Source organism: Mustela erminea, chromosome 3 (assembly GCF_009829155.1).
Source record: "Mustela erminea isolate mMusErm1 chromosome 3, mMusErm1.Pri, whole genome shotgun sequence".
Lineage (NCBI taxonomy): Eukaryota > Metazoa > Chordata > Mammalia > Carnivora > Mustelidae > Mustela > Mustela erminea.
In genome coordinates, this window is record NC_045616.1 from 104,099,980 (window position 1) to 104,126,657 (window position 26,678).

The 26,678-nt window shown below is 48.0% G+C and overlaps 1 protein-coding gene and 1 long non-coding RNA gene across 8 annotated transcripts in view; one reads left to right on the forward strand and one right to left on the reverse strand.

The window, feature by feature from the left end:
* Positions 1 to 7,808: 7,808 nt before the first annotated feature.
* Positions 7,809 to 26,678, reverse strand: part of RANBP17 (RAN binding protein 17) — a 314,133-nt gene continuing 295,263 nt past the window's right edge. For 6 of the 7 annotated variants that reach the window (XM_032337027.1, XM_032337025.1, XM_032337024.1 and 3 more), the window contains 3 exons: positions 12,142 to 12,240; positions 10,160 to 10,287; positions 7,809 to 8,221 (listed from right to left, as the gene is read on the reverse strand). In XM_032337027.1, coding sequence (XP_032192918.1) covers positions 8,125 to 8,221; positions 10,160 to 10,287; positions 12,142 to 12,240 — 324 coding nt within the window. In that variant the 3' untranslated portion in view covers positions 7,809 to 8,124. Of the gene's footprint in view, positions 8,222 to 10,159; positions 10,288 to 12,141; positions 12,241 to 26,678 lie in introns of those variants that run through there. The other variant, XR_004284119.1, reaches the window with a different exon arrangement.
* LOC116586716 lies at positions 10,283 to 12,160 on the forward strand. Its single transcript, XR_004284120.1, has 3 exons — positions 10,283 to 11,456; positions 11,748 to 11,849; positions 12,068 to 12,160. It is a non-coding gene; the product is annotated as an uncharacterized LOC116586716 (long non-coding RNA).

Here is a 26,678-nt window from a genome sequence, read left to right on the forward strand (position 1 = left end):
GGGCAAGAGGCAGGACGTTTGGGGTTCTTCCTAATAATCTGCCCCCGGTGACCTAGAGGCCTCAGGACTTGCAATCTTAAGGCCTTCATTCCGAGTCAGTCACCGCCCTGCTGTGTGACCTTGGGCAAGTCTCTAGCTTTTGCTGGTTGGGGGGGATGAGGCTACTGGAGAGTGAGGGGTAAGGAGAGAGGGTGCCCACCGCCCGCCGGGGGGGGGGGGTGGTGAGCCCTCCTCTGCTCTTTTGGGGATCCAAAGACCTTTAAAGGGAGCAGACGTCATTGCTCCCTGCTTGGGGGGGGTGCCTGCTTTCTAATTCCGGCTCTGCCACTGGTGGTTTGGGGCTGTTTGGTCCCTCCTTGCTTCTCCTGGAGCCTCATTTTCCTTATTTGTAAAACAGGAAGGGTAATAGCTCCCCCCAGGGTGGCTGTGAGAAATAAATGAGATAAGGTTTGTGGACATGCCTGTGAGAAACCGAATTATATAATAACAACTTTAACGACAACAGTAAGGCCGCAGTAGGTTGAGATCGTAGCTTGTGCCAGGCAGGGGGCTGAGCGTGTCCTTACTCCTCACAACAACCCTGTGAGGAAACACGGTTATTGATCCCATTTTTTACCTGATGAGGGAACTTTAGGTCAGCGAGTTCACAGCTCACAGCACCACCCCCCCCCCCCCCCCCGGGCTAGGTAGGCACATCGCCAGCTCTACTTCCCTTCTAGCTTCCCAAGCCCCGGCTTCTAGGCCTGTCCTCCCCACTTCAGGGCTTTGTTAAATTAGGCTAACAAGGTGCACCCCACACAGCTGTGTGGGCTTGGAATTAGAAGTGGGTGATGTAGCCAGCCCTTCTCCCGGGTACCACAGTGAGTGGTCCAGTGTGTAAGGATCAGATTCCAACCTCTGTTTACCAGCTGTGCCCTTGGGGAATCACTCATCCTTTTTGTGCCTCAATTCCTAATCCTGTAAAGCAAAGGCACCAACGTCATGGGATTAAGTGAGCCCGACCAGGTGAAAGCACCCAGCAGTGCCAGACATGGATGGGACAGAGCTTGGTCTCACCGGCCTCATTGCCTGAGTCCCAGCTTTCTGAGATGCCTGGTTTTACCGTCTTCCAGCAGTAGGCGCTTTGGGCCACATGGATCACAACCCCCCTCTTTTCCAGCCCAGACAGAGTGGAGCTGTTAGCCCAGGAAAGGGAGTGATTGGGGGGCAGATAGTAGTCCTGGGGGTTCTCAAAGTTTATGCCTGGACCAGCAGCAGCAGCACCTGGGAATTTGTTAGAAATGCAAATTCTTGGACCCTAGCCCAGACTTACTGAATCCGAAACTCCAGGGTAGGGCTAGGCAATCTGCTTTCACAAGCCCTCCAGGTGATTCTGATGATCGCTCACATTTGGCAGCCAGTGCCCAGAAGAGTGTCCGTTTCATCCAAATTTTCCAATTCATTATTACAGCGTTGTGGGGAGATACTCTCCTAAACTCTCCTGTGAATCCGAGCTAATGTCCTCTGCTCTTTATTCCCCGTGTCACTGAGCTGTGCCTTTTCTTATCGTATTTACCAAAGGTTTGTCTATTCTACGGGTCTTCAAGAGAAGTCTTCTATTTCCTTCTTTTTTTATGCCATCTCTTTGAGGAATGTTTTATTTTTATTAATTATTTTCCTCTTCATTTGTGGGGGTGAAAATAGAGTTAATTTTTATCAAGATTTCTTGTTTTTTTTTTTATAAAGATATTTAAGCTCACACATTTACCTCTAAGCAGTTTTTGCCCACTTGCACTTTGATGCGCATTTGGTGTTCCTGAGATTGTAATTTTTTGCTGTCCCTTCTTGCCTGCTACCAACGGAACGGTGCCAGATACACATGCACACACACCAGAGGGGAGATCAGAAAGTGGCAATTCTAAGATCCAGGGTCTTGGGGGGCCACAAAGACTTCCAGAATGCAGTGCATTGTCTGTTCTTCGCCATGGAGAAGCTGGGAGGAAGGGAAAAGCTGCTGGAAGCCCTGCTGGGAGACACAGAGGAGGGTAGGGGCCTGCAGGGCTGGGAGACAGGATGTTGGAATTCCCAACTGCCCATGTGTGGGAGGCCAGCTTCGTTCGGTCTCGCTCTGCCATCGACCTCTTGTGTGAATTGGACTCAACTTCCCTACCTATGAAATGGGGTAAAGATCGAGTCGGGGCTCTTCAACCTATTTGGGTCCACAATCCTATTGGAAAGATCGATGAAAATACTGTGGACTATTTCCATAGACAAAGACACAAACACATAATTTGGCACATGCACCATGTCACAGGCTGCCCACCTTCCATTCTTGGGTTGCACACCGTAGCTGGAAGTCTGTAGGGGCACCTGCAGTTCTCAGGATGGAAGGCTCTAAAGATGTCTGCCCAAATGTAGTCATTCATTCAGCCACTTACTCAACACCGATGTCCTGAGCACTTAAATGCACATCTCTGGACCATGTCCCAACTCTGAGCCTCAATTTTCCCATCTGATAGTGGGAGTAAGGCAGTTTAAGCTCTTCATCGCTGCCTCCCCACGAAGAACCTTCCTGAGGAGGTCCTCCAGGGCCCAAGACTCTGCCAGCTGGAGGAAGGCAGAGGCCGCCTGGTGCTGTGTGCAATTTGTGTCCCCCCCACCCCCGGCCCCACCCCGCCAGCACGGGTCGTGAGACTCAAAGTACAGTTGGCTTGGGGAGTTTTGCCCAGGGCATGCAGCTGGGAAGGCTGGAGCTGGGATCTGAACCCAGGACTATCTTGACTCCAGAGCCCATGCTTTTCCCTTTACCCTATATTCCCGTTTCTACTCTAGGAGCTGGTAGTAAGGGTCCACGGCCCAGGACTGAGTGTGGAGGAGAAATCAGTGGAGGAGCGGCGGGGGGGCGGGGGTTGGTGGAGCTCAGGAGCAGGGGTGAGAGCTGGCTGTGGTGGGCTCACTTCTGTCCTCCCCTCTCCCCAACTGGCCTGAGAGTTCCTTCAGGACGGAACAGTGTTGATGGCATTTGATTCCGTGTCTTGGGGCTGGGGCCATGGAGGATCATCATGAGAGTTTGCAGTACTAAACCGAAGAGCACACAGCAAGTCAGACAAGGGGAGAGGAAAAGGATCCAAGTGCTTCCGTGTGGGGGGTCTGGCACCCTCCAAAGCAGCCCCCCGTACCCCTTCACTCCCCATCTCTATTTTCATCACTGCCCCCATTGCCTGGAACCCCTCTATTCACCCTGCTCAGCAGCTTTCTGAAGGCAGAGAATTATGTCTCATTCTTGGCTTTATCTGTGGTGGAGAAATGAATGACTTCCAGGATCTTGGTGCTGAGTCCAACCCGGGCCCTAGTCTTGAGGAGGGCCTGGCCCGGCAGGGCGGCTGGCAGTCAGATGGAGACCCTGGTTGTGGGGCCGGACTTAGGACAGAGGGTGCAAGAGACAGGAAGGGAGAGGGGCTGCTGGAGGCTGTGGAGGGGCATGTGAGTTGGGACACTGTGCAGATGACTGCGTGTGCCCTCAGGTGAAGGGGTGGCGACACGGGCACTGAGGGCGGCCCCGTGGTGGTCGTGGGGGGGTCTTCTGAGGTAGCCCCACCCCTGACCTCGTGCCCTGCTCTTTCCCTCCACCACCCAGCAGCCATTTTCTCCATTTCGGCTTCTACAACTTTCCTCTCTTCCTGACAGATTTCTCTACTAAATTTGACTTCGTCTCCACACTTTGGTTGGGCAAATTACATTAGGATGGATGTTGCAAGTACCCTATATGGTTTATTTATCGTGATACTGTTTGTATCTCACGCTTATAAATAACTTATGTTATAGCTTTTGTTTGTGGAAATGTAACTTACATATTTTATTACGCTTTCTGTAAACCTCAAAAAGAATCTTGTCAAGGAAGCGCTCTTATCAGCAATCCAAACTATGGGACGTAAAAACCGACACTACCATTATTTTTTAATATGCCAAGGAGGCAGGTTACTCTTGCTGTAGTTTGAAAGGTTTGCTGTCATCGTAAACTTGCACCTCAATAAAACATTAAAAAGTCTCAAGAACGATTTTATGAAGTTCAGGGAGGAGGATGAATCGGTGGCAGAACCCATAGACACAGCACTCAAGGAGCCCGGGTGTGGGACTGGCCTTTCTCTGAGAGTGTCCAGCTTCACTGGGGGGTCGCAGAGGGTCCCGGATCCACCTCCCCACCCACTGTTCCTGGAGCCCCAGGGTGAAGTATCCAGCTTCAGGGTTGAGAGAGGAAAAGAAACAGGAGTTTTGGAGCCTGGCTGACTGATTCTGAATCAGGCTCCATGGCCTTGGGTTAGTCTTTCAGTCTCGGTGTTCTCTTCTCTAAAATGGGGATACTACTACTTACTTGACATTCTGATTGGGAAACATTACATTTAAATGAGATTGCAGTTTGCAGTGCTCAGGGGGTTCTCAATAAATGATAGTGACTGTAATTTTTTAATTTTCGCCTTGGAACTGTTACTTTCTCCCTTTCTACTCACCTTGCTCTCCTCTCCAGGTGCTCTTTCCCTCCTCACGGTAAGGAGCGGAGTTCTCCCAGGTGCTACCTCCCCCCAACGCTGGAGTGGCCTCCTTCTAGACAGGGTTCCCATATGCCAGATTTTTCACTCTCGCCAATTTCTCTCATCCAGACTATTCTATTCTTTGTTTTCATGCTCGACTCTCTGCTGGTGGGTAACTAATTGTCAAGGGTCTCAGTTGGTGGCTGTATGCCAGGCCTGTTTTGCTGAAAGAGACCTCCAGTACCATGACCCAAAAGCACTTCCAGCTTGGCACGGTCTGGGGGCCGAGACGGCTTTCCTGGGCAGTTGGAATCATCACATGGAGGAGGGACCTCCCGCTTCCTCATCTCTCACCCATCCTCCTCCCCCTCCTCCCAAAGAGAAGCCTGAATGGAAAGCCTAGAAAAATGGAAACATCTAGAACACAACAAGCAGGATACAGCTTTCTCATGGTCAGGGTCTTAAGTCAGTGTGGAGCAAAGTCCAAACAACTTCACGCTGTTTCTTGCTGGAGAATCAGCCGGAGCAGTTTGCTAGCAGAGCCTCCCTCTCCCTTGGAGGAACGAGGCAGGTGTGCGGAGGACCAGGTGCCCCACCCCGCCCCGGCTTACACCTCCTGCCTCCCCCTCCCTCTGGCCCCGCAGAACTGTCCACATGGTTTATTTCCTCTTGTTGCTGAACGTGTTACATACGCTTGTGTTCTTGTTCTGGCAGGTAACAAACCCACAAACCCACCTCGTTCTCTTTTGTGTAAATTCCATGACTCTGGGTGTCTCTCTGGAGAACTTTCTGCCCAGGAGTCCTCACTCTCCCTTCCCGCTGCAGGCTGCAGGCGGGGGCGCGGAGCTGAGTTCCCATAGGGTTTCTACTGGGGGCCAAACTCGCAGTATCTGTGCTCCTGAAAGGGCCCAGCTTCCCCACCCCCTTTTTGTCCTTAGGACACAGGATGGAACTTAGCCCTCCAAAGAAAATCAGGATTCCTGTCCAGGTTTCTAGGAAGAAACTTGAAGCCAAACTCAACCTCTCCAGCACAGACCGGATAAGAGAGCTGTGGCAGGAATCTTTGAAAATGGCTTCTGAAGATCGCTGTGTCCTAGTGTTCACGCCCTTGTATAACCCTCCCCTTGGGTATGAGCTGGTCCTAGTGGTTATTTTAGTGGAATACAGCAGAAGTGAGGGGGTGTCACCTTTGAGATTAGCTGAGAGGCTGGACTTCCAGACTGTAGCACTGTCTCTTCTCTATTTTGCTTGCTCTGACGAAGCAAGATGCCATGTTGTGTGCTGCTCTCTGGAGAGGACCATTCGGCAAGGCACTGAGGCTTTCAGACCGCCAGTCGGTGAGGAGCTGACTCCAAGCTTCGAGTGAGCATGGGAACAAGTCCTTCCCCAGCTGAGGCCTGGCCAACAATACTGATGACAGTCTGGGAGAGACCCTTAAGCAGGTGACCCAGCTACAGATTTCCAGCCCTCAGAGACTGGGAGATAATCAGTGTTGTTCTAAGCCACTACGTTTTGGGGTAATTTGTTCCATAGCAGCAGGGTTCAGAAAAACAAATGGAAGTAGATATGAATATGAACTGGTTTCAACTCACCGTTCTGAAATACAGGTCTTCTCCAGAGAAACCAGGACTTGCTCTGAGGTGAGAAAGACATGGGTTCAGCTCTCACCTGTGTGGTCTGGGCAAGCTATGTACCACCTTTGGGCCTTCGTGGCCTCCCCTGAAGGTTGGGAGTAATGCCGTCTCCCTTCATAGGGCTCTTGTGAGGACCAAAGGGCATGGTAGATTCTCTGTGAAGTGTGTGCTGTGTCTGCTCTCAGCCTGTGTGAGGCCTCACAGTACCCCTGGAACCCCCGCTCCACAACAACGAACGGACGGCCGTCGGCGGTGGGGGCAGGCCTGATAAGTCCTCCTCTGGGAGCAGCTCTCCAAGGCCAAGGTTGACGGAACCTTCCCTGGCTTCCCTGTGAAACCACCAGGTGACCTTTGGTAGCATGGCAAAGAAAAGCAAGGGCACACTGTTATTTTCTTGAGAGCATTTCAATGTAGATGGGGTGGTGCTTTCGGAATGAAGTGTCAGAATGGGGGAGGCCCTCTAGGAATCCCAATTTTGTGGGATGAGGATGTAGTAATAAGCCCCTGAGAAACAAATTCTCAAGTCAGACTTTTTCCAAGAGTGGGATGTTTTATAAAGTTTAAAGTGTGCCTTCTCAAGGAAAATTACATTTCCCACTGCTAATGAAGTATAGCGTAAGGCCATGGCTTGTGTTTCCATGGAATACCAGAAGCAACCCTCTTTGTAGCACACCTTTCCCTGATTTCCTGGCCTCACATATAGAAGAGAAACATTTTGAGATCAACTTGGGTGACTTTGCTTTGATGTGACATGCCTGTTGCTAAATTCAACTATCAAGAAAGGTTTCAAGAAACACTAGTCCAGGAAACATGATTATAACAGGGGCCTGTGGATTTACTTCTTCTTCACCAGGAAGGCCAACCTTTCATGTCTCATTAGCAATAAAGGGCACAATATTTGCTACAAGCCTGAACCACGAGGACAGAGCAGTGAGATACAAAAGCTAGATGACAGTGGCAATCTCAAATTAATAGCCTAGTTACAGTCTGCCACAAACTGGAAGGGCCTCCTTCATGTCCCGGGTTTGAGTTAAGTCACAGTCCCCAGGGTAGTCAAGGGTTTTTGTGGAGGGGCAGAAATCAGCTGTTCTTCATGCTCTGAAAATCTGAACTTTAGCACCTAGCTCTGTTTTGGTGGCCCAGGGCTGCGGTGAATATATATTATAATTGGGCACCTGCAGCTTGTCTTAAAAGTGAAACGGAGGCGGAAGGACTGAGTGCCAGCCCCGCCCAGCACCTCTTGCGGGGGGGGGGGGGGGGGGGTGGGGTGGGGGGGGGTGGGGGCGGCCTCCGGCGCTCGGAAGGAATAGCTCTGCAGGCGGTAATTGTATGGCTTAATTCTTCTAGACCAAACCGCTTCAGATCTATGCCAGTGAAAAGCAAACGTTGTTTGTAAGTCATTTAATTGTGTTACTGTCTCTCAACTTTATCAGATGCTGCTGAGGCCAAGAGGGCTTTGCGTGGCCCTGTGGGAGGCTCTGGCGGGCTCCCAGCCTCGTTCTAAGTGCCCACAGCTCAGAGACCCCAACGCTGCTGCTTCCAGACTCGCAACAAACTACTAATTTAATGGGTTCAAATGGTATTTGTCTTGATACAGGATCCACGTTGAAGGCTGCTCTAAGACATTCACGACCTTGATGACAGAGTACCATTTACTAGTGCAAACTTAGGTTCAAACCTGGTTTATTAAGTTCTTTGGTTAAATATTGTTTCTACACCCTTTTAGAGCATTATAACAACAAAGATAATGGTATTTTATAGAAAGACTGAAAACCCATCTCTTGCTTTCTCAAAGACTGAATTTACATTGTGCACTATTATAAATTCTTAGAATTAGACCAGACTTATAAAAAGCGAGGGATTTTGTTGTTGTTTCTTTTGAAAAATAGATTCTCCTGGGCTAGCCAACATCACTGTCCTGGGACCCAGATGCACAAGAGTCTCTTGGTAAAGGCTGCTCGGCATGTGGTCGGGAGAGGCGGTCAGCTCATCATGTCCAGACTGCATGGCTCACTGCTGCCGTCACTCCGTAGGGCCTCTGCCACGTCTCTTCTGAAGACGGACAGGTTCTGGGTGAACCTGTGGAAAAAGGAAGAAAGGCTGGGGGCAGTGGGAAGGCCGAGGTGGTGTGAGCAGGGAGGATGATGAAGACACTGCGGTGGTCAGGACTTCGGAGAGAGCCCCAGTCCTGGCTGAGCTCCTTCCTACCACCTCCACTGCCGTCAACCAACCCCTGCTTCTTCCTCTCCCTTCCAGAAAACAAGGGTTTTACCACCAGATGTGCCTGAACCATTTTGAGGGGCACATTTTGTGGGTGTACTATTTAAAAACTGCTTTTAAAAGTCAAATTGCACACAGACAGTAAGGAATATAAAGAAATGAATCAAAGTTTCTGTGCCAAGCACTGGGTTGAGTTTACACACAAATCCATTTAGGCATCACAAGTCTTCCCAAAGGTCAGTATTCGTATCCTATCTTTGTAGATGAGAAAACCAGGCTATATTACCTGGATTCGAATCCTGGCTTCACCACTTCTTAGTGGGGTGATCTTGGATGAATACTTAGCCGCTTGTTGGGGCCCAACTGGAATAGCTACCTCATGGGATTGTGGGAAGTGAGAATTCACTGACTCAGTTGAGACAATGCCTGTATGTACTCACCCTAGTGCATGGCACGTGGAAAGCATCTGTATTCTCTTAAACAGGAGGGCTGTCTGGCATCATTTTACAGAGCAGCTCAGGAGGGGATACTCCAATTCCCAAGCCTCAAGTGATGCAATCTCCCCCCTTCTGGCACCTATGGTGTCCCCATTCATTCAGTCTCTTCTGCCTGCCAGAGGATCATGGCATGGGATGAGCAGTCAAGGGTGTGTCTGCAGAGCCTATCCGACTTGGCCTTGTACCGCCAGGGCCCAGGCTGGGGACCACCACACGTCACTGTGGTTATTGGGATGACGGATGACTCACATTTCAAATGGGGAAGCATCTGAATGTTACCACTTTTACAAGAGATGGTGCAGGCAATCCCTCCCAGGCCCCGAAAACATTTTCTTCCTACATTGTTCATTATGGTCTGTTTCCTCCATTAGAAGCTTCTAATGGAGGCAAGGCAAAAACCTTGAACAAGTATTTCACCAATGTTATCCTCAATGCTGGCACACAGTCGCTGCTCAATAAAGTTTTGTGCTCTAAATAAATGAACGGATGATAAGTCTGGGTTCCTTTCGTTTAGATCTCATTGGCAACTGTAAAACCAGCCACTTTTAAAGGTTGGGCAGAGGAGGGAACTCACGTTTACTATGGCTCCTATGTCCTAGGTGCCATGCTTTACTACATTCTGTCCTTTCACTATCACAACCATTCTGTTGGCGAGCACACTGAGTATCAGAGCAGCTGACTGCCTTACTCACTGCCACACAGCCTGTAGAGGGCAGGGATAAAATTTAAAGTGGAGTCCGGCTGACCTCTAAGCCTGTGTTTGTTCAAACACCGGGAAAGCTTTCCTTGTCCTTCATAGCAGTTCTGAGCTTTCCTTCTTTTGACCTTTTCAATGAGTTATTTTTCCTATCTTCTGCTGGATTATAGGGTGCATAAGGGTACAGGCTGCATTTTACTAATCCCCGCTTCTCTATATAGTGCCTAGCATGTGCTTAAAACAAAAGCAAATAGGGACACCTGGGTGGCTCTGTTGGTTAAGTGTCTGCCTTTGGCTCAAGTTATGATCCCAGGGTCCTGGGATTGAGTCCCACATCGGGCTCTCCGCTCAGTGGGGAGCCTGCTTCTCCCCCTCCCTGTGTCTGCCGTTCCCCCTGCTTGTGTGTGCGCTGTCAAATAAATAAATAAAATCTAAAAAAAAAAAAAAAAAAGCAAATACCTAGTAATATGTATTGGATGGAAATAAGCCGAGTCGAGGCTTACAAGATGTAACAGAAAAGCCACCTGAGTGCGTGCTCAGTGTCAGCACGATCCAGTTGTTTTCCACAAGCCACAGACGCTAAGCCTACTGGGCAGGGCTTACCTGTCTCTGTTCTTGACCGACAGGTTCTGCTCTACTCCTTCCATCAGGTTCCTGAAGCACTGGGCAAGGACCTCCTGCTTGGGGAGAGGCTGGCTGTTTATCAGACTTGCCCTCAGTTCACTGAAATACTGTGGGGAGAAAGAATAGCCTCAGGGCTTGGATGCCAGACCTGAGCCCCTGAGAGAGCTGTGGGGGAGGGTCTCGACCTACTCCCTCCGCTCAGCGCTCCTCACTCTCAAAGGAGCCTCGGTCCAGGTCCACTTTGAACTTTAAGCCAAAGCAATAGCTCCGTTTCAAGGTGTAACTGTATTATCCCTTCTCATAAAGATCTCTTGTGATAATTGTTCTCCCATCACGGAACAATCTAGGCCCTCTGTGGGGGACCAAGCACGTGAAGGTCTTCCTGACTCTCATCTCCACTCATCACGGAAAGGCTGAAAGAGGAAGGGCTCTTCTCCTCTGAGGCAGGAGAGAAGACTAACAAGGGAGGACTTGGGGTGGCTGGAGGAAAGGCCCAGGGTCCCCCATCAGGTTTCGTCATTGTCCTTGGCTTTCGTGACTTACTCCTCACACAAGCCCGGACTTGGTCCCGAGTGTCTGTCCGCTGGCTGAGGCTGGGTCTGCTCCCTTGAGGCCGGGCGCTAGAGGGGCTTGTTTCCTTCTGAAAGGGCCTTCTGGCCCTAAGAAATGCACCTGTCACACCCGGTGACGAAGAGCTGCACTGCCCTTCCCCTCTGCTGGGGTCTGCGGGCTTCTACATACACAAGCTCTTGCGCAACACACAGCTCCTCATCATTGGAAACGGCTTAATTTCCGCACAAAGACAACATTTTGCCAGTCATGTGTTTATCCTTCCCAGCCCAAACAGCATGATATTTAATTTCCATCATACATTAAAACAGCCCACATCAAAAACACACATAATTAATATGTAGTCAGACTAATACTTAAATACTATATATCAGAGGCATTACACTTAAACCACAATGTCTTCCTGAACAAGATTGGGAATGCACAAAACTACTTATTTTTCCCTTTTATAATGATGCAGTGACTCACACCAAATAGAAAATTATTAGTTTTTCATCCCAAACCATGAAATATTGCCTCCATCAGTAAAGTATAATATTGTGATGTCATAAGCTTTTTCTAAACACTGAATTTGCCCTTATTCCCTCTCAATCATTTTAAAAGAACTGCTCTCTTTTATAGAGCTTGGATTTAAATCACAATAACGCCGAGGGAAGATGAATGACAGTGCTATTGAATGTGGCTAAAATTGGATACTTCAGCACAGGTGAATGATGAGACAGCTCTTCTCTTTTTGATATATTTTCTTCTTCTATTAGTTTCCTTCCAAGGCTGGGATTTCAGTTTGAATTTTAATGTATGCGGCTGCCTCTAATCTCACTGTCTTTCTCCCCAGTACTATCTTATTGTATAGACAATTCATTCTCCCGAGCAGTAATGCACTGTTCCTCCTGACTGCTGGGGAGACGGGGGGTGGTTCAGGAGGAAGAAGCTGGAGGGCCTAGGAGGCTGCCCACGGTGGCAAGTGCACGTATGAGCTGGAGACTTGTGCTTTCAGGTGGAGGGTGCTGGTTCTGCACTGAATCCCTGAAGGGACGATGACCATGTACGCCAGTGGGGAGCAGAAAGAGTTGCAGCTTGGAATTCCATAGGAAACGGGGTAAGGACATGAGGGGGAGCTTGAAGCACTACTGAGCAAACCACCTGCCCAGCGTGTGGCGGCTTTGGGTTCCAGAAGAGCTGGTCTTGAGGCCTTCACTTACCTGAAGAAGAGCTGAGGCCTCTGGGGAAGGGCCATCTGGGGGATTATGGCCTTGCCCCAGAGTGCTCAAGGTTCCAGCTCAAGCTCCGTTGTTCCTTCTGTTCTTCCTGTTGCAGCTCGGCCTGGCGTACAGTTTCTCCCTCCCCGCCCATGGGCCATCTCCTGTGGACATTCCTGCAATCACACTTACCTTCTCGTTGAGCAGGATGAGCCCCAGCAGAGGCCTGGATACTGACCACTGGTTCCGACAGTCTTCAAAGACAATGGTGTTCATGAGGACAGACATCATCTAGAAGACAGAGTCAAATGATGACCTTAGTTCCGAGGTCCCCCCAACCCCAGGTCTGTCGTGGGCTCACCTTCTACCCTATATCGTGCCAACAGCCACGAAGGCTCTTCTTGGACAAAGAGTTTTGACCCTGTAAGCCTATACTGCTGCATGGAGGAACTCTTGGCCAAGAGGAAGAGCTTCTACCACCAAAATCTTCAGTGAGAAACTTCTCGGTGGGCAGAAGTCAGAGGTTACAGAGCTAAGAGGGTCAGTCTCTGACCCTCAACCCTGGTATACTTTCCTCCATGCAAATCGCCAGGAGGCGACTTCTTGCCTCTCACTTCACCAGAGGTCACGTTATGAAGGGGCAACATCTCTCAGAGTGAGGGAGAAATGGGACACATTCCACATGACCTCAGAAGGTCCCGTTTCCTGCGGGCTCAGGCTCATCTGTTCTTCTTTCACTAGCTCACTCACTCACTTCACTTTTATATGTACATACAAATGCATCCTCTTAAATTCAAAGTCTCAATACACCTAAGGGAGGTCAGAGAATAGGCATCTACTGTGACCTCTGCCCTGGGGGAGCTAGACGCTTCCTGGGGCAGAGCACAGAGCAGAGAGATAGCTAGAAATCGGGCGAGGCCAACGGTAGTGGGATAGCAGTGGAGGGAGGGATGCTTCTGGGTCTTTGAGAAGGCAGCGAAGATTCCATAGAGAAGGTACGGGTTAAGGAGAGCACCGTACATGTGTTCTGGGGACAGAAGGCCATGCAAAAGGAGGTTGGGGAAAAACTGAGTGTGGCAGGGGAGAAGAGACGGGAGCCAGAGAACCCAGACTCAGGGCCAGGCTGGCAGACCATGCTGCGGAGCCTGGACTTCATCGTGATGAAGGCGGAGCCCGTGATGGGTTTGTGGTAAAGGAGAGACGCTCAGATCTGCACTTAAGCAAGATCCCTTCGGAGATAGTAGAAAGCGTGCAGTTGCAGGTGATATTAAAGGACGAAGGCCAGGGTTGGGGTTCCTACAACAGTCTGGGCAAGTGGCAGGGAAGCAAGCTTCGGTCCCCTGTGTGCAGCTGATGGTACACTTGCCTTTCCTTGGACACTTTACCTCCCATCTCTAGTCCTTCTGTATCCACAGCTCCAGAGCTCCTGTGCCCCAAAGAGCACAGCGGAGATGGTGGTTATGTGGGAAAGCTACCACCCACATGATCCCTGAAGGGGCTCTGGTGATGCTTGCTCTTGTCCCCTGCACTTCTGCAATCCAATCTGCCCAGCGATCTCAGGCCAATTACTGAACCTCTCTCTCTCTCTGTGTCAGTTTCATTAGCTATCAGGAGGGAAATAATAATCTAGCCCAAGAAAGCTCTGAGAATCAAATGAGATGGTGGAAATAAAAAAGTGTTGCAGAGAGGAAAAAGTGCCATAAACATTTAAGGTACATGATAACAACAGTAATGGGCATCTCTGTAGTTCGAAACATCTGCCGCCCCGTACATCATCCTCATCATCCTGACGGTTAGGCTGGCTGCAGGGGATGCTGGCCAACTCCACGTTTACTGTATGTCCAGGCTCTCAGGGGAGAGGCAAGGGACGCAAGCCCAGCCCGCTGAACATCACTTGTTCCCATGTACGATCTGACAAGCCACCCAAAGTCAGAGAGCCACAAATTAAATTGACAAGCAAAACTAACAGATCTACAGAGACGGTCTAAAATATTACGGGCTTCGCAATCTGAAGGCAGAATGGATATTTTAATGGAAAAGATTAAAGTCAGAGGCACCAAACTCCTCCAGTAACTGACAAAGCAATCCTGAAGTGATGTGCCAATTACTTTATACGGTCCCTCCGTGGATTCATTTGTCTGAATGCATGTATTTATGTCTGTAATAAGTAAGGCGATGTTTGAATAAAATACTTTTCTAAAAATAAAGTTGGCTAAAATGTCTGATTTTTAAAAAAAAATTTTTTTACTCTTCTGCAAAAATAGAGATTAGTGAGCAAATGTACTCAAGTGCTATTGACGTGGCAGCTGCGGGGGGAGGGGACAGCAGAAGCGATGCCGCGGATTCCTTTGGACAAGCTCCCCCGCTGCCAGTCTGGAAGGATAGTGGGTGAAATGCCTACCTACAGAATCCTGATCCAGGTCCTGCAAAATCTCTGGCAGAAGGCTCTCTGTGCTCAATGACACGGACACATGCAGGCTCAAAAGGGGGCGCCCTTGGCGACGCTGCACCCGGGCGCCCTAGCCTGCACGGAGTCACATAATGCAACTGAAAGTCTGGATTCCACAGGATCCAGCAGGCCCCCACTCCCCAACTTCTGCTCACCCCCATACTGTTACAGGATGGCTGTAATGGCCATTCGTGATCTGCCCAACTGAGGCCTCGTTTTCCAGGGTCCATGTCTAAAACACACACATTACCCACTGTATTAACCCAAGCCACTCTTCTGCCCAGCCAGGGAAGGGACCATTCGGGAAGAGGAGCTATGTGGCTTGGTCCACTTAGGAAAACCATAATCCACATTGCCCCAGCACTTACTCTTTCTCCTCCCTTCTCCCCACAGGCTTTGGTGTGAGTTTGCAGGAAATGTCCCTCCATGAGACAAAACCAGCATGATGTGGTAGGGACAGGCTTTGGAGCCGGCCAGAAAGGAGGCCAAATCCAGGCCTGCCACTTACCTAACTCAGATGCTGGGCGAGTCCCTTCACTTCTCTGAGGCTTTATCTCCTTACCTGTAAAACGGGAGATTATAACAACTACTCTGAAGGGTTGCTGGGAGGACTGGCTTCCTTCATCTGTGTCAAGCATTTTGTACTGTGTCTGCTGCCCAGTAGGCATTCCATAATTACTTGTGTTCCTTTATGGAATCTATGGTTTCCCTCTGTGGTGTGACCTAATGGAATTTCAGGGCTCAAGGAAATACCTCATTTCATGTCTTGATTATGTTCAGATAAATGAGATCATAGTCTCCTCACAATTACCTAACTTGACAGAGAGTTGCAGTCAAAAGATAACCCACCATAGCAATGAGTCTCCAGACCATCCCTGTTTGTTCTGACACATGTATTAGCATGGAGTCTGAATGACAGGGTTTCTGCTCGTCTGAAGGCTCATCATCTTCCAAATCAAACACAAAGCTACCACAAATACCTGACTTGGAAAGGTAAGACAAACTAATGTTGGGCCATCTGGATCTCCATCCACCCCTCGGCCCCTCTCCTCTGCTTCCGCCTTAGGATGCTCTGGTCTGGGCACAAGCCTGAAGCACAGTGGACCCTGCAACCCGGATATGCTGGTTGCGCTCTCCCAGCAGCAAGGTGGTGACCACACGCTCTCATGTTTTGTCTCCTGCTGTTGTAGAATAAGCAAAGATGGGGCCTGTGTTGCAGGCTTTGCTGCGAGCTGGTGAGTCTGCACTCTAAGGAAGGTGGAGGCTCAGTGGCTCTAGAAGCTGGGTAGAGCAGGATGGTGGGGGTCACATGGCCCCTGTGAGTGCGGGGTGATGACTGGTTGTGAGACTAGTCCGTAAATTCCTGGGAGCTGAGACAAGGAGGGACTGCAGACTCTGTATCCCTAGGGCCTGGCATGGCATCTGGCACACAGCAGAGGCTTGGGAAATAGCGACTGAAGGAAACAATGGATACGTGAATGAATGAATGAATGAACGGGAAAGGAAGAATGAACTATCAAGAGCAAAAGTATAAAAGGCTAAAGAACATTTTGAAAGGGGATAGTATAAAAAACAGAAAGTTCTGGCCTCAATCTCTGGCAAAAATCTGAAATGGGTAAATACCTAAATTAATACACTGTTCATTTCCAAGGATCTTGCCTTTGTGCTCGGAGCCTGAGAACTCTCCTAAGCCGCTGGTGTCCCTCCAGCCAGCAGCTCCCCAGGAGAGCCCTTGTGGGGCCACAAAGGCCGAAGGCTAATGCACCATCATCTCTACTGACCAGCACGTGCACCCAAGAGAGGTTGTGCCCGATGAGTTACTTGCTCGAGGCATCAGGCTACAGCTGTTGGGATGCGAGGGAGAACTCAGGTACATCCAAGGGTCTGCCTCCGTCCCGAGGCCATGTATGTGCCATCATGCCAGACTGCTGCCTGCTGCAGTCCATAGCAGGGCGGCGACCATCAGTGGCAGTGACCAAGGCCATGTGTCCTGCTCCTGCTGCAGTCTGCCGGGGCCCTGCTGGTGTGGGTGGGGAGGCTCGCTTCTGGGCATGATTACTCTGGCACCTTCTGTGGGCCTCCTGGATCACACGTATCTCCTCTGCTGTCTCCTTTGAGACTGGAATGGCTGCTGGAATCCCCACGATGAGAGTCCAGGCCAGCAGGTCCTGGAGAGCATGCAGATCTTCCTGCCTCCTACCTGATGCTTCTAGAAATGTGGTGAACCGATTTTCAGACTCTCAAGATGAACAACAGTAGACATAATTAATAGACTGTCTCTGGAAAATGGTCCACTGAATGTTTTCCTAAAAATAACAATTTCCCTCCCACCAAAAGTACCATGTACACAGTAATTTAAATTAACATCATTGAGAACATTAGTAAATTAAGCTAATTTCCTTTGTGTTACAATGTTCCCTACAAGGTGAACGCTTTTCACTGTTAGCAATCTTAGCGCCTACTGAATAATGCAACTAAAAGCCATTCCACAGAGTTCTGAAAACTAGAGGAGGAGACGCTAACCCTCCCTCTTGCTCCCGGCCTGTGTCAGGAAGACAAAACCCTGAAGCTGGAGCAACGCCATGAAGCCTGGTACTGCAGGGACGGGAGCCCGGATGTAGGGAGGGGAACGCCCCCTCCTCCTTCTCCGGCCCCCTCTGTGCACACTTCAGTTACACTGCGACTTTGCTGCCTGCTCCTCCCGGAAATGGAAAATGGGAATGGGATGAGAGTCATCGGTCTTGTCCTAGAGAGGTAGAAACAGGGCCTGAGAGGGAAGCTTTGGTCTGACAAAGGAAGGACAGCCAGAGGAAAGGTGAGAGGCCCCGGATAAAGCCCTCCTGTGCCCGGATCTAAGTGGAGGGAAGAAGACAAAGCAAGGATGGTCTGGGCTTGGCCAAGAGGGCATGTCTGCAGAAGGAGGAGTCTTAATCAGTCAGGAAAGGGGTCTTAAAGGGAAAAGAAATAGAATGCAAAATTCTCTACACCACTGGCCAAGCTGGAATGTTCTGGATTTTGACACAGTGAGCTGAAGTTTTGAAGAACGACCAATGATAAATGGACCCAAAACTGAAGAGCGGGTCGTGTGTCTCAGCAATCTCTTGGCGTACACAATTGGCCTTCCAGAAGGCCAGTAAGACAGGAGAGGGAAGGCTGGCCCCAGCTAAAAACAATGAGCCAAAACCAGTATTGCTGGGATAGTGCAGTCAGATCTGAGCAAGCAGAGGAAACTTCTACCCATCTCCACAGTCATTTCTCCAGAGCCCCTTGTCCGGGATGGAGATCCAGGATCGGGGAGAATCTGAATGCTGCCAAAGGAGGAAAAGCTTCCAGGTTTTCAGTGCTTGTGAAAGTAAGGCAGTTGCTGTCATTACCGAGTGCTGTTCCTGAGGCCATGTGCACAGCAGATATTGAAATGTGATCCTCCTCAAATTAGATACTAGTCATCTTTAGGGAAAAGGAATCAATTGTTCTCTTCGTCTGCTGTCTACTGATGTGATATTAGCGGAATGTTATGAAAAATGAAAGCAATGGACAAATAAGCACGTTATTTTCCAGCCTGGATTAACTAAGCCCCATCATCTATGTTACGCTAAATCTTTTAATGTCTGTGAATATTAAGCACTTTCCTAAATTCTTATTGTGCCTTTACAGCTTCATAATACTAGCAACTATTTAGCACTTAAAATGAAAAAACAAAACAAACAAACAAAACAAACCCTAACAAAATGCAAGATGCGGTGAGCCTCTTATTTTTAAAGAAACAAGATTTCAATCAATTACGGGTGACCCATTCCCCTTGGAAAATCATCTCAGAGTCCTGCCTACTTGGCCTTTGCACAATGCTAGATTTGCTCTCGAAGCTTAAAAAAAAAAAGCAAAACATCTTTTTACCAATAACGGCATTCCAGGATTGCAGGCCTGGTTAACTCATCTGGTTCTGGTCATACATTAGCGACGCATTTCTGCACATTTAAACCAACAGCACTCTCTTCCTCTGCCCCCTCCTATGCAAAGTTAAAGGATGCTTTTCCTCCAAGTGATAAATCGCCCAGGATATTAAAGAAACTCTTCCATCCACTGTAAAATCTAAGGAAATACTCAACCTGGTTTTGCTGTTGTTTCAATTTTCTCCATTACCAACATTACCCCTAGTTCTGAAGACATTCATTTTAATCATCGTTTATCGGGGAAAGAATTACCTGCCAGTCTTCTGGCTTATACGAAAGAAGATAAAGTTGGAATGAAACTTCAGGATTAATTAATTGAGAGTACTGCCTGTAATGTGTCTACTCTGAACGTTACAGCGCACATCACAATGAAAACAGTTTTATTTTCCATGGTTGAAATAAATTATAATAAATAATTCATTTCAATGGCAGAGACGTACTGGAGAGCAAGAGCAGCAAAATTGACTACGCTACACTCTGAGTCTCATTCTTGAATCTTCATTATCCATTTGAAACTTTTTACGAGTAGTAAATCATATTTCAAGTGGCTGCAGATCTCATAAAGCAGCTTGCTGCATTCAAATAAAACCAGAAAACCTGGGGCACTGTGAGTCTGCAGGCCCTGCCACTCAGCACTATTTGGGAAACTCTTTCTCACTCTTCTCTTGCCAGCATCAAACAGAACACTTTCCACTCGATATAAAAATTAAGCATCACTTGTCAAAAACATCATCTACGTTTCCTCTGGGTGGGAATGGTGGGAAAATCTCTATGTAGAGGAACGACCTTCACCTTCACAGCCATTTCCCTCTAATTTTTATTCCCAAATGAATGACTGCCACACAGCCAGGTTCTAGAACCTCAATGGCCTCTACTAGCCTCTGGGGGGCCCTCAATTAGCAAATATGTGTACAAACTCAAGAGAGAGGGGCACATGTGCTATGTTTCTGTCTAAAAAGAACAGCCAATCTTCATAGGATGGGTGATATTAAGCTTGAACCTTAAAAGATATATATAAGCATTAGCAGGGAAGAAGGATATATCATGAAGAGGAAATAAAATGAGAAAAGACAAAGCAGACAGGGCTTGGGATGTCTGAGGAACAGTTAGCCTCCTCTTTTGAATAGAAAGCAGAGCTGAGGGCGGGGAGCTGAAGGCTGGGCAGGGTCCAGGTTCTAAGAGGCCTGTGCTGGGGCGCCTGGGTGGCTCACTGGTTATGCCTCTGCCTTCGGCTCAGGTCATGATCTCAGGGTCCTGGGATGGAGCCTCGCATCAGGCTCTCTGCTCGGCAGTGAGCCTGCTCCTCCCCTCCAACTGCCTCTCTGCCTACTTGTGATCTCTGTCAAATAAATAAATAAAAATCTTAAAAAAAAAAAAAAGGCCTGTGCTGTCACACTAAATGCAGAAGTGGGTTTGGGCCAGTGCAAAACGGGTAGCCTTCAAAGGATTCCTGAATAATGCTGAGCTCTGGGATCTAGAACAATTACCGATGGGAGACCGGAGCAAGGCAACCATGGGTCGGTACCAGAGGCAAGGGAGCACATTTAGATACTACTGCAACAGTCCAGCCGAGAGAAGGCGAGGGCCCCACCAAGGCTGGTAGCAGAGACAAAGAGGAGTGGTCAGAATCCTTGAGTGTATACCCCATTTTTTCCCCAGGCAATGAAATCTTTCCAAGAAATATAACCTGCCACTAAAGCTGTAGATAAAGTCAGAGCTTTAGGCCTCAAATGCAAGACTGCCCATGGAGAAAAGGGGCTGGGCGCCAGATGGTCCTTGGAGTGCTAAGGGCAGTGGAGAGGATCTGCAGACTAACAGTTCAACAGTGAACTCGGAACATCAGGAGCTGCGAGACAACCCAGCCGGCAGACGTACACATGCACGACGGAGAAGACTACAAGCACATGTTTATATTAAATATTCAGTGATAAAGTAAACTCTAACCACTGCCGTTCAGAAGCAGGGAAGGGAGTGGGAAATAGCATGCTAGTTTATTGAACAGTCATCACAACATTTCCCAATGAATATCGTATTTCAAAACAGCGCAACATCAGGCATAATGGCACGAGGGCATCTCGTACAGCCATCCAAGCAGAGTGCAATGAATATTGTATTTCATAATAAATATATTATCCTTACAGGAGGAGGGTCAATGTTTCATTGTCTCTCATCTGTCACTACATTCTCCCAGATTTCCTGAAGGGATTTAGTTAGATGGACCTAAAAATCATCATAACCAACAGCAGAGGATTATCTTACTTATTATGTTCAAATGATTTTGTGTGAGGAGAAAAAAGTATTTTTGTGGCACATTCACAGGGCCCTCAGAAGCATTTTCCATTAAAGATTAGTCTAGAGTTTATGTTTAAACCACAGAGGACAGCATACTGCCTTTCAGATTTGAGGGTTTTTATTTATAGTCGTCTAAATGGCAGAGTGCTGGCCAGGAGGCCAAGGAGATGATTCAAAGAGTTACCGAGATTTGGAAGCTCTTTTGCCCTAAGAATTACATAGGAAGCCTGAGGAATGATAGGACTAGATCCCTGCTCCCTGATTTATTCAGATGTTTACTGACGACGTACTCTGTGCCAAGCTCTGTGTCACAACCTGGGGATACACAGATGAACAAGGCACAGTCCCAGCCCTCAAAGAGCTCACAGTCGGGTAGGGAAGGAGATGCACAGTTGATAAACCATGACAACCCAACAGAGAAAGTCCTACACACAGAAGCTAGCACAGGAGGCTTTAAGAGACCAGAGGAGGCTGAAGAACTCTGTCTTGGGGTGGGGACCAGGCCAGGAAGGCTTCGCAGGTGACATGGGGAGCTGTGGGAGAAAATAAACCGAGTCTGACAGGCACACAGGTTGGAAGGAGGGCGAGCAGGGGCAAAGGTTTGGAGAAATGTTTGGGGGACAACAAGCAGTTCTGTGGGACTGGAGGGGGTCAGTGTGGAGTGGCCGCTGGTGGCCAGAGAGGCTGACTACGTGGACAGGGGCCAGATCTTGGGAAGGGCCTAGTAATGGGTGCTACAAAACGGGCCTTATCTTGCAGGCAATGGGGTGCCATTCAAGGTGAATGACTTGAGGTAAATGACTGAGAATGACTCAGAAGGACAAACTGCTGGTCGAGGCCCTCTGCTGATGGTCTGCTCCTTTAGGAGGCCTGGGCCGTCTGACTTCCCATCCGTCTACAGAGGCAGCTCTGTTTCTGTTCTAGGATCAGGAGGCCACAGACACAGGTTACCTGCCTGGCCTGCACAGCAGTGGGGGCAGATCTCGGCTCCCTCTTTGCTGGCTCTGTGGCCAGGACCCTGAGAAATGGCACTGCCATTACTTCCCTTGGTCCGCAGTGCATAAAGTAATAGTGTCCCCTGTCAGGAATGGTTCTCTTCGTCAGGAAGCTTTTTATTGATGTTCAACCTTCATTTTCCCTTTCTTAATAATATCCCATTATGCCAATACTCCATTGTGCCATGCTAAGTAATTCCCTCTCCTTCTTGGCAGTGACATCTCCCAAGTATTTATAGACTTATCAAATGCCCTGTTTAGTTGTCACTTAGGCAGGCTATACATATTTAGCTTCTTTAATCTGGCCCCATAAGCCAGACCTTCCATTCTCCTAAATCACTTGAGTTTCTTTCCTCCAGGTTTCTGTCAATTTGTTTCCAGCCTCTCTGTGAGGCAGGGGGGCTCAGGAAGAAGATGGGGCTGGGGAGGGAGGGTTAGCTCCCTCTGTGGGATATGAGCCCAGCCTTGGCTGAGGGTAGAACTTGTCCCTTCAAGTGCAGACTCCAGAACAGGCCAGGCCAGGCCTCTGGGGGGCTACGAGCCCCTCACATTACCTGCACATGTTTCCAGTCCCTGATATTCCACTGGTGGCTCTCATTCTGTGCCAGGTGCACACAGGCAACACATAAGTAGTAAGCGCCTCCTATGTGTCGGGTGTCATGCTGGGGGCTTCTCCCTCCTGCTTTTCCTCTCCCTCTTCATTTCTCACACATATTCAATGTTCAAAGACTTACTGAGAGCCTACTATGTGCCAGGCACTGTGGTATGGAATGGACTAAGATGTGGTCCTCGTGGCCTTAAGAAGCTCCTGGAGCCTGAGTATTTTATCAATGTCTTATTGCCCACCCATCAAGTCGTTTCCTTCCAATCCTAAAGGGTCTCTGAGAAGTCATCCCTAAATGCACTTAACTCTAATTGACGCTTTTAGTTCCTTGAGTGGAACTTCTTCGTCCTATCTAAAACTAGATGCCACATTAAGTACGGGCATTAACACAGAGCTCTTGCTTAGGATTTTCTTTCTGGTGGGTCTCTCTGGGGCCTGAGAGCGTTCTCTCCAGGCCTTGCACTTCTCATCGCTCCTTCCTGGCAGTTGGCTTCACATTCCTCATTCACATGACCTCAACTAAGCATGCACTTGAATTTTCCTTTTCCACGGTAGTGATGTTCTGAGTTACACGGTGGGCTGAGGAGTGACAGAATGGGAAAGAGCTAAGGCGAGGGGTCTTGGCTAAAGTCTTGGGGAGTCTGGGCCTAAGACCTCAGGAGGGACTAATTCAACTACCTGATCCTGGGGGCCAGTTCCAGTAAGGCTGAGAAGTGCCCTGGTGGAGATGCTGGTATATCTAAAGAGGTAAAGTAACTATCCCAAGGACACAGAAGTATTCAAAGCCAGGTACGTTGACTGAAAAATCTGTTCTGATTGCAGTAAAGCAGAAAATCCTAACAAATACAGAATTCTCAACTCAACACTCTGAAAGGACGGAAATTCATCCATCTGAAAGCATTCCCTGCATCTTCCCAGGCATGACAAGGGGTGAAGAATTAACATACAAGAGTATTCTTGGGTGCAAAGCGTACAAGGTAGCAGGCCAGAGGCCTGTCCTCATGACAGGCCAGAGGACTAGGGAAACTCTACCTTGTTCTGTAAGTAGTGATCAGACTGTAATCAAAGAAGTTGTTTTCTTGAACATATGAAATGAGCTCAAAGCCTCCCCAGTGGTTGCTGCTGATTAAACTTTCTAAGAATTAAGACTGGAAATGAATACGAAAGTTCAGTTCACAACTCTGGCACACACTTATATGCTTTGGAAAAATTTCCCATTGTTTACCCTTCAAGTATGTGAAAAACCAGGTACAACTGTAAAATGAATAAATCAAGCCATCATTAAGCTGACCCTCACTTTACACAGTGCCATTCTTTCAAGAAACTCAATTTCTCATACCATTCACAATGCCACTTGGAAAGATAAAGGTGGGAGAAATGCCAGGAGAGCAGAGTAGGTTAAAGCCCTGGGAAGACTTGGTGCGATAAAAAGTATGCGAGATCTAGAGACAACAAGCCTTAGTTATAGTCTCAGCACTGCTATTTACTGGCTGTGTGAATTTGCCTCCCAGCACCCCTGCACAGTTGTCCCATACAGGTACTGTGGATGTAATCTGGGGGATGTACCTCTATACTCCCAAGTTCAGAAAATAAACCACATTTGCCCTACTGTCTCATGAGAGTTGCTGTGAGACTCAGAGGAGACATGAGGTGTAAAGACACATCAATGGAGAGAGTCCTAACGTTTATTCTCATGGTGATGCCTGGAATGCGTAGGAAGAATAAGGGACAAGTCAATTTGGGGCCAAGAATAAAATCCAAATGACACTGTACCTGCTCCTCCCTACCCCACCCTCCCTGGTCTCCACCAGTGAGGGTTTGTGATCTTGAGAATGCATGTCACATGGGGAACTCTAGGAAAGGCAGAACACACATGTGGGACTAAGAAGATCTAGGTGATTTGGGTGTAGTCATGGCCTTCAGATTTCCTGGAAAGGACACTTCTCACCTTCATCGGTATGAACAGATTACCTGCACATAGGGATATGTTCTCCTCAGGGACATAAAAATATTACTGGTTCCTGTCCATTGTTTTTCAAATTTTACATATTTATTGAATACCTTTTTTGTATTAGGTGAGTCTGTACTCATTGGTCCATTTTCTCCTCACACTTCCCTGAGTCAACAATCTTTTGGCTGTGAGAACAGCAACTTCCAGAGACAAAAGTCAGGCCTAAAAGGGGTGACTCAAGGACCCCTGGATTAGGCAGTGCACTTGGGTCTCTTGGTGGCTGTGGAAGGCTGATGGAATCTTTCTCAGTCTCTCTGGGGCTGCTAGTCTCCTTCAACATCCCCCAGTGTGCCCGCTGCTTTCTTCTTTTGCTGTTGACTGGCTACTTCTCTGGGCATGTAGCAGGGGATGGCTGCCACAGGGTTCTTGGTTTTTCAAGTCTTCAAGTCAAATGAACTTCTTCTTAATGCCAGTTTCTAAGTCTAAGGAAGAGGACTCAGCCAACCTGGGTCAAGTGCTTACCTCTTATATCATCAGTTCTCAAAGGAAGGGCCCTGGCTCAGTCAAGGATTTTTAAATGAATGAATGTTGTGTGCCCCACTCTGCCCCCTCCTGCCCTACCAATCCTGTCTCTAGGGCATTGACAAGTAGTACTGCATAGTGGTTATGAGCACAAAGGTTCTGCTGCTTAGAAGCTGTTATAGTGGCTGGGTTACCTGACTTCTTGAAGCTACACTTATGATACTTTGATTATAAAATGCAGAAACGAGTATCTGCTTCCCAAAGTAGCGAAACCTTATGAATACAAATATAAATATGACTGATAAATATATACATTTAAGCACTTAGCACAGAGCCTAGCAGATTTTTCCACTTCTTTTTCATCATAATCATTCATCACCACCATTGTCTGTGTCTGAAGTTGCTCCTCCATAGTGACCTCCTAGGTCTTAGCGACCCTGCAGGAAACATCTAGATCTTTAAGGAGGAGGTGTAGAAGTTCTTTCACTTTGGAGTGTAAGGGTGAGGAAACACTTCTATCTTTTCTATCAGCTTCTCTGTGCCATCCACCCAAGTTTAGGATCCTTCTGCTGCGCCCTGGCTTGGGTACGACACAGGAAGATGGATGCAGGCGGCATGTTCACATGTCGCAGAAACACTGGTCAGAGCATGAAGACCACGCTTGTGCTAAAACGTGGGAATGCTAATCCTGAGTGACTTCTGTTTGTGAAATATGGGCTAAGTGCTGTTCCCTGCGCCGTGTCAGCATAAGCAGGCAGGCATCATCTGGAGAACGTCTGAGGGCAGACAAAACCATCCCTTTAGAACACGGACTATGAGGGCGCTAAGGTGACCCAGTCGCTGAAGTGTCTGACTCTTGATTTCAGCTCAGGTCATGATCTCAGGGTCTTGAGATTGAGCCCGCATCAGGCATGGAGCCTGGCTAAGATTTTCCCTCTCTCTCTCTCTCTGCCCACCCCACCCCCTCCTTTCGCACACTCTCTCTCTGAAGAAGAAGAAAAAAAAGAATACAGATTGTGAGATACTTCCTCAGAGTTGGTATCAGTATTTCATTTATGGAGTAGAAATCTTCCTTGCTAAGGCTTTAAGAAGGGATACATTTCGGGAACTTTTAATTTACAATGATAGCCAATTATACCAATCACCGCTAATGAAGAGGCTAAAAACCATTTTCCTTGCCATTTGCCATACTGGGTGAGAGATTTGTTACCACGCATGCCTAATTATCTTGGGGGAAACCTGTGTAAAACTCTGCATTTTTTTCCACATGCAATGTTCTCTGTTTTACAGGAATGTGAAGGAAAAGGTATGGCTGTTGTTCATCTTTTACAGCCCCTTTGCTATTCTGAGAACATTGGCTATGACTACACAGCAAAACTGTGCTAAACTGTAGATAAAAGAGCAGTGACAGATTGCAGTCACTTTAATTCATAAAGAAAATAGTGAGAGCCCCTGGGAATGCCGAATTGAGCCACTAGCACCCAGTGACTTCATGCTAAGTCACAAACTACATCATATATTTTAGTTTAAACACAAAGGCTAATGGACATGTGACTTATTTATTTCAAATACTTCTTTATGCAGAGCTGGTCCTTTTTCTTTTTTTTAGCTCTTTGGAAAACATTATACATCCCCTCTTTTATAAACATACAAATATGATTGTAAAATGACATCATTCTGTTTTCATTTAATTACCCCTGAAATGCTTTCTATTTAATATTCATTACTCAAAAGCTAATTTAAAAGAGAAAGAGATGCGACTTATTAAAAAAGATGTACTGTCATTCACAGCAATAGTTATCTAATATACAGAAGTTAATAAAGCAGATTAATCTACAAGTCCCTTTAAGCCATTCTTGAGCTTTGAACAACTGCCTCTTTGACCTTTCACCTTCATGCTGTGCACCAGTAGCAGGTGCCAGCTGTACAGAAATTATGGCTGTGCGTTTGAACGCAGAATCTTTTC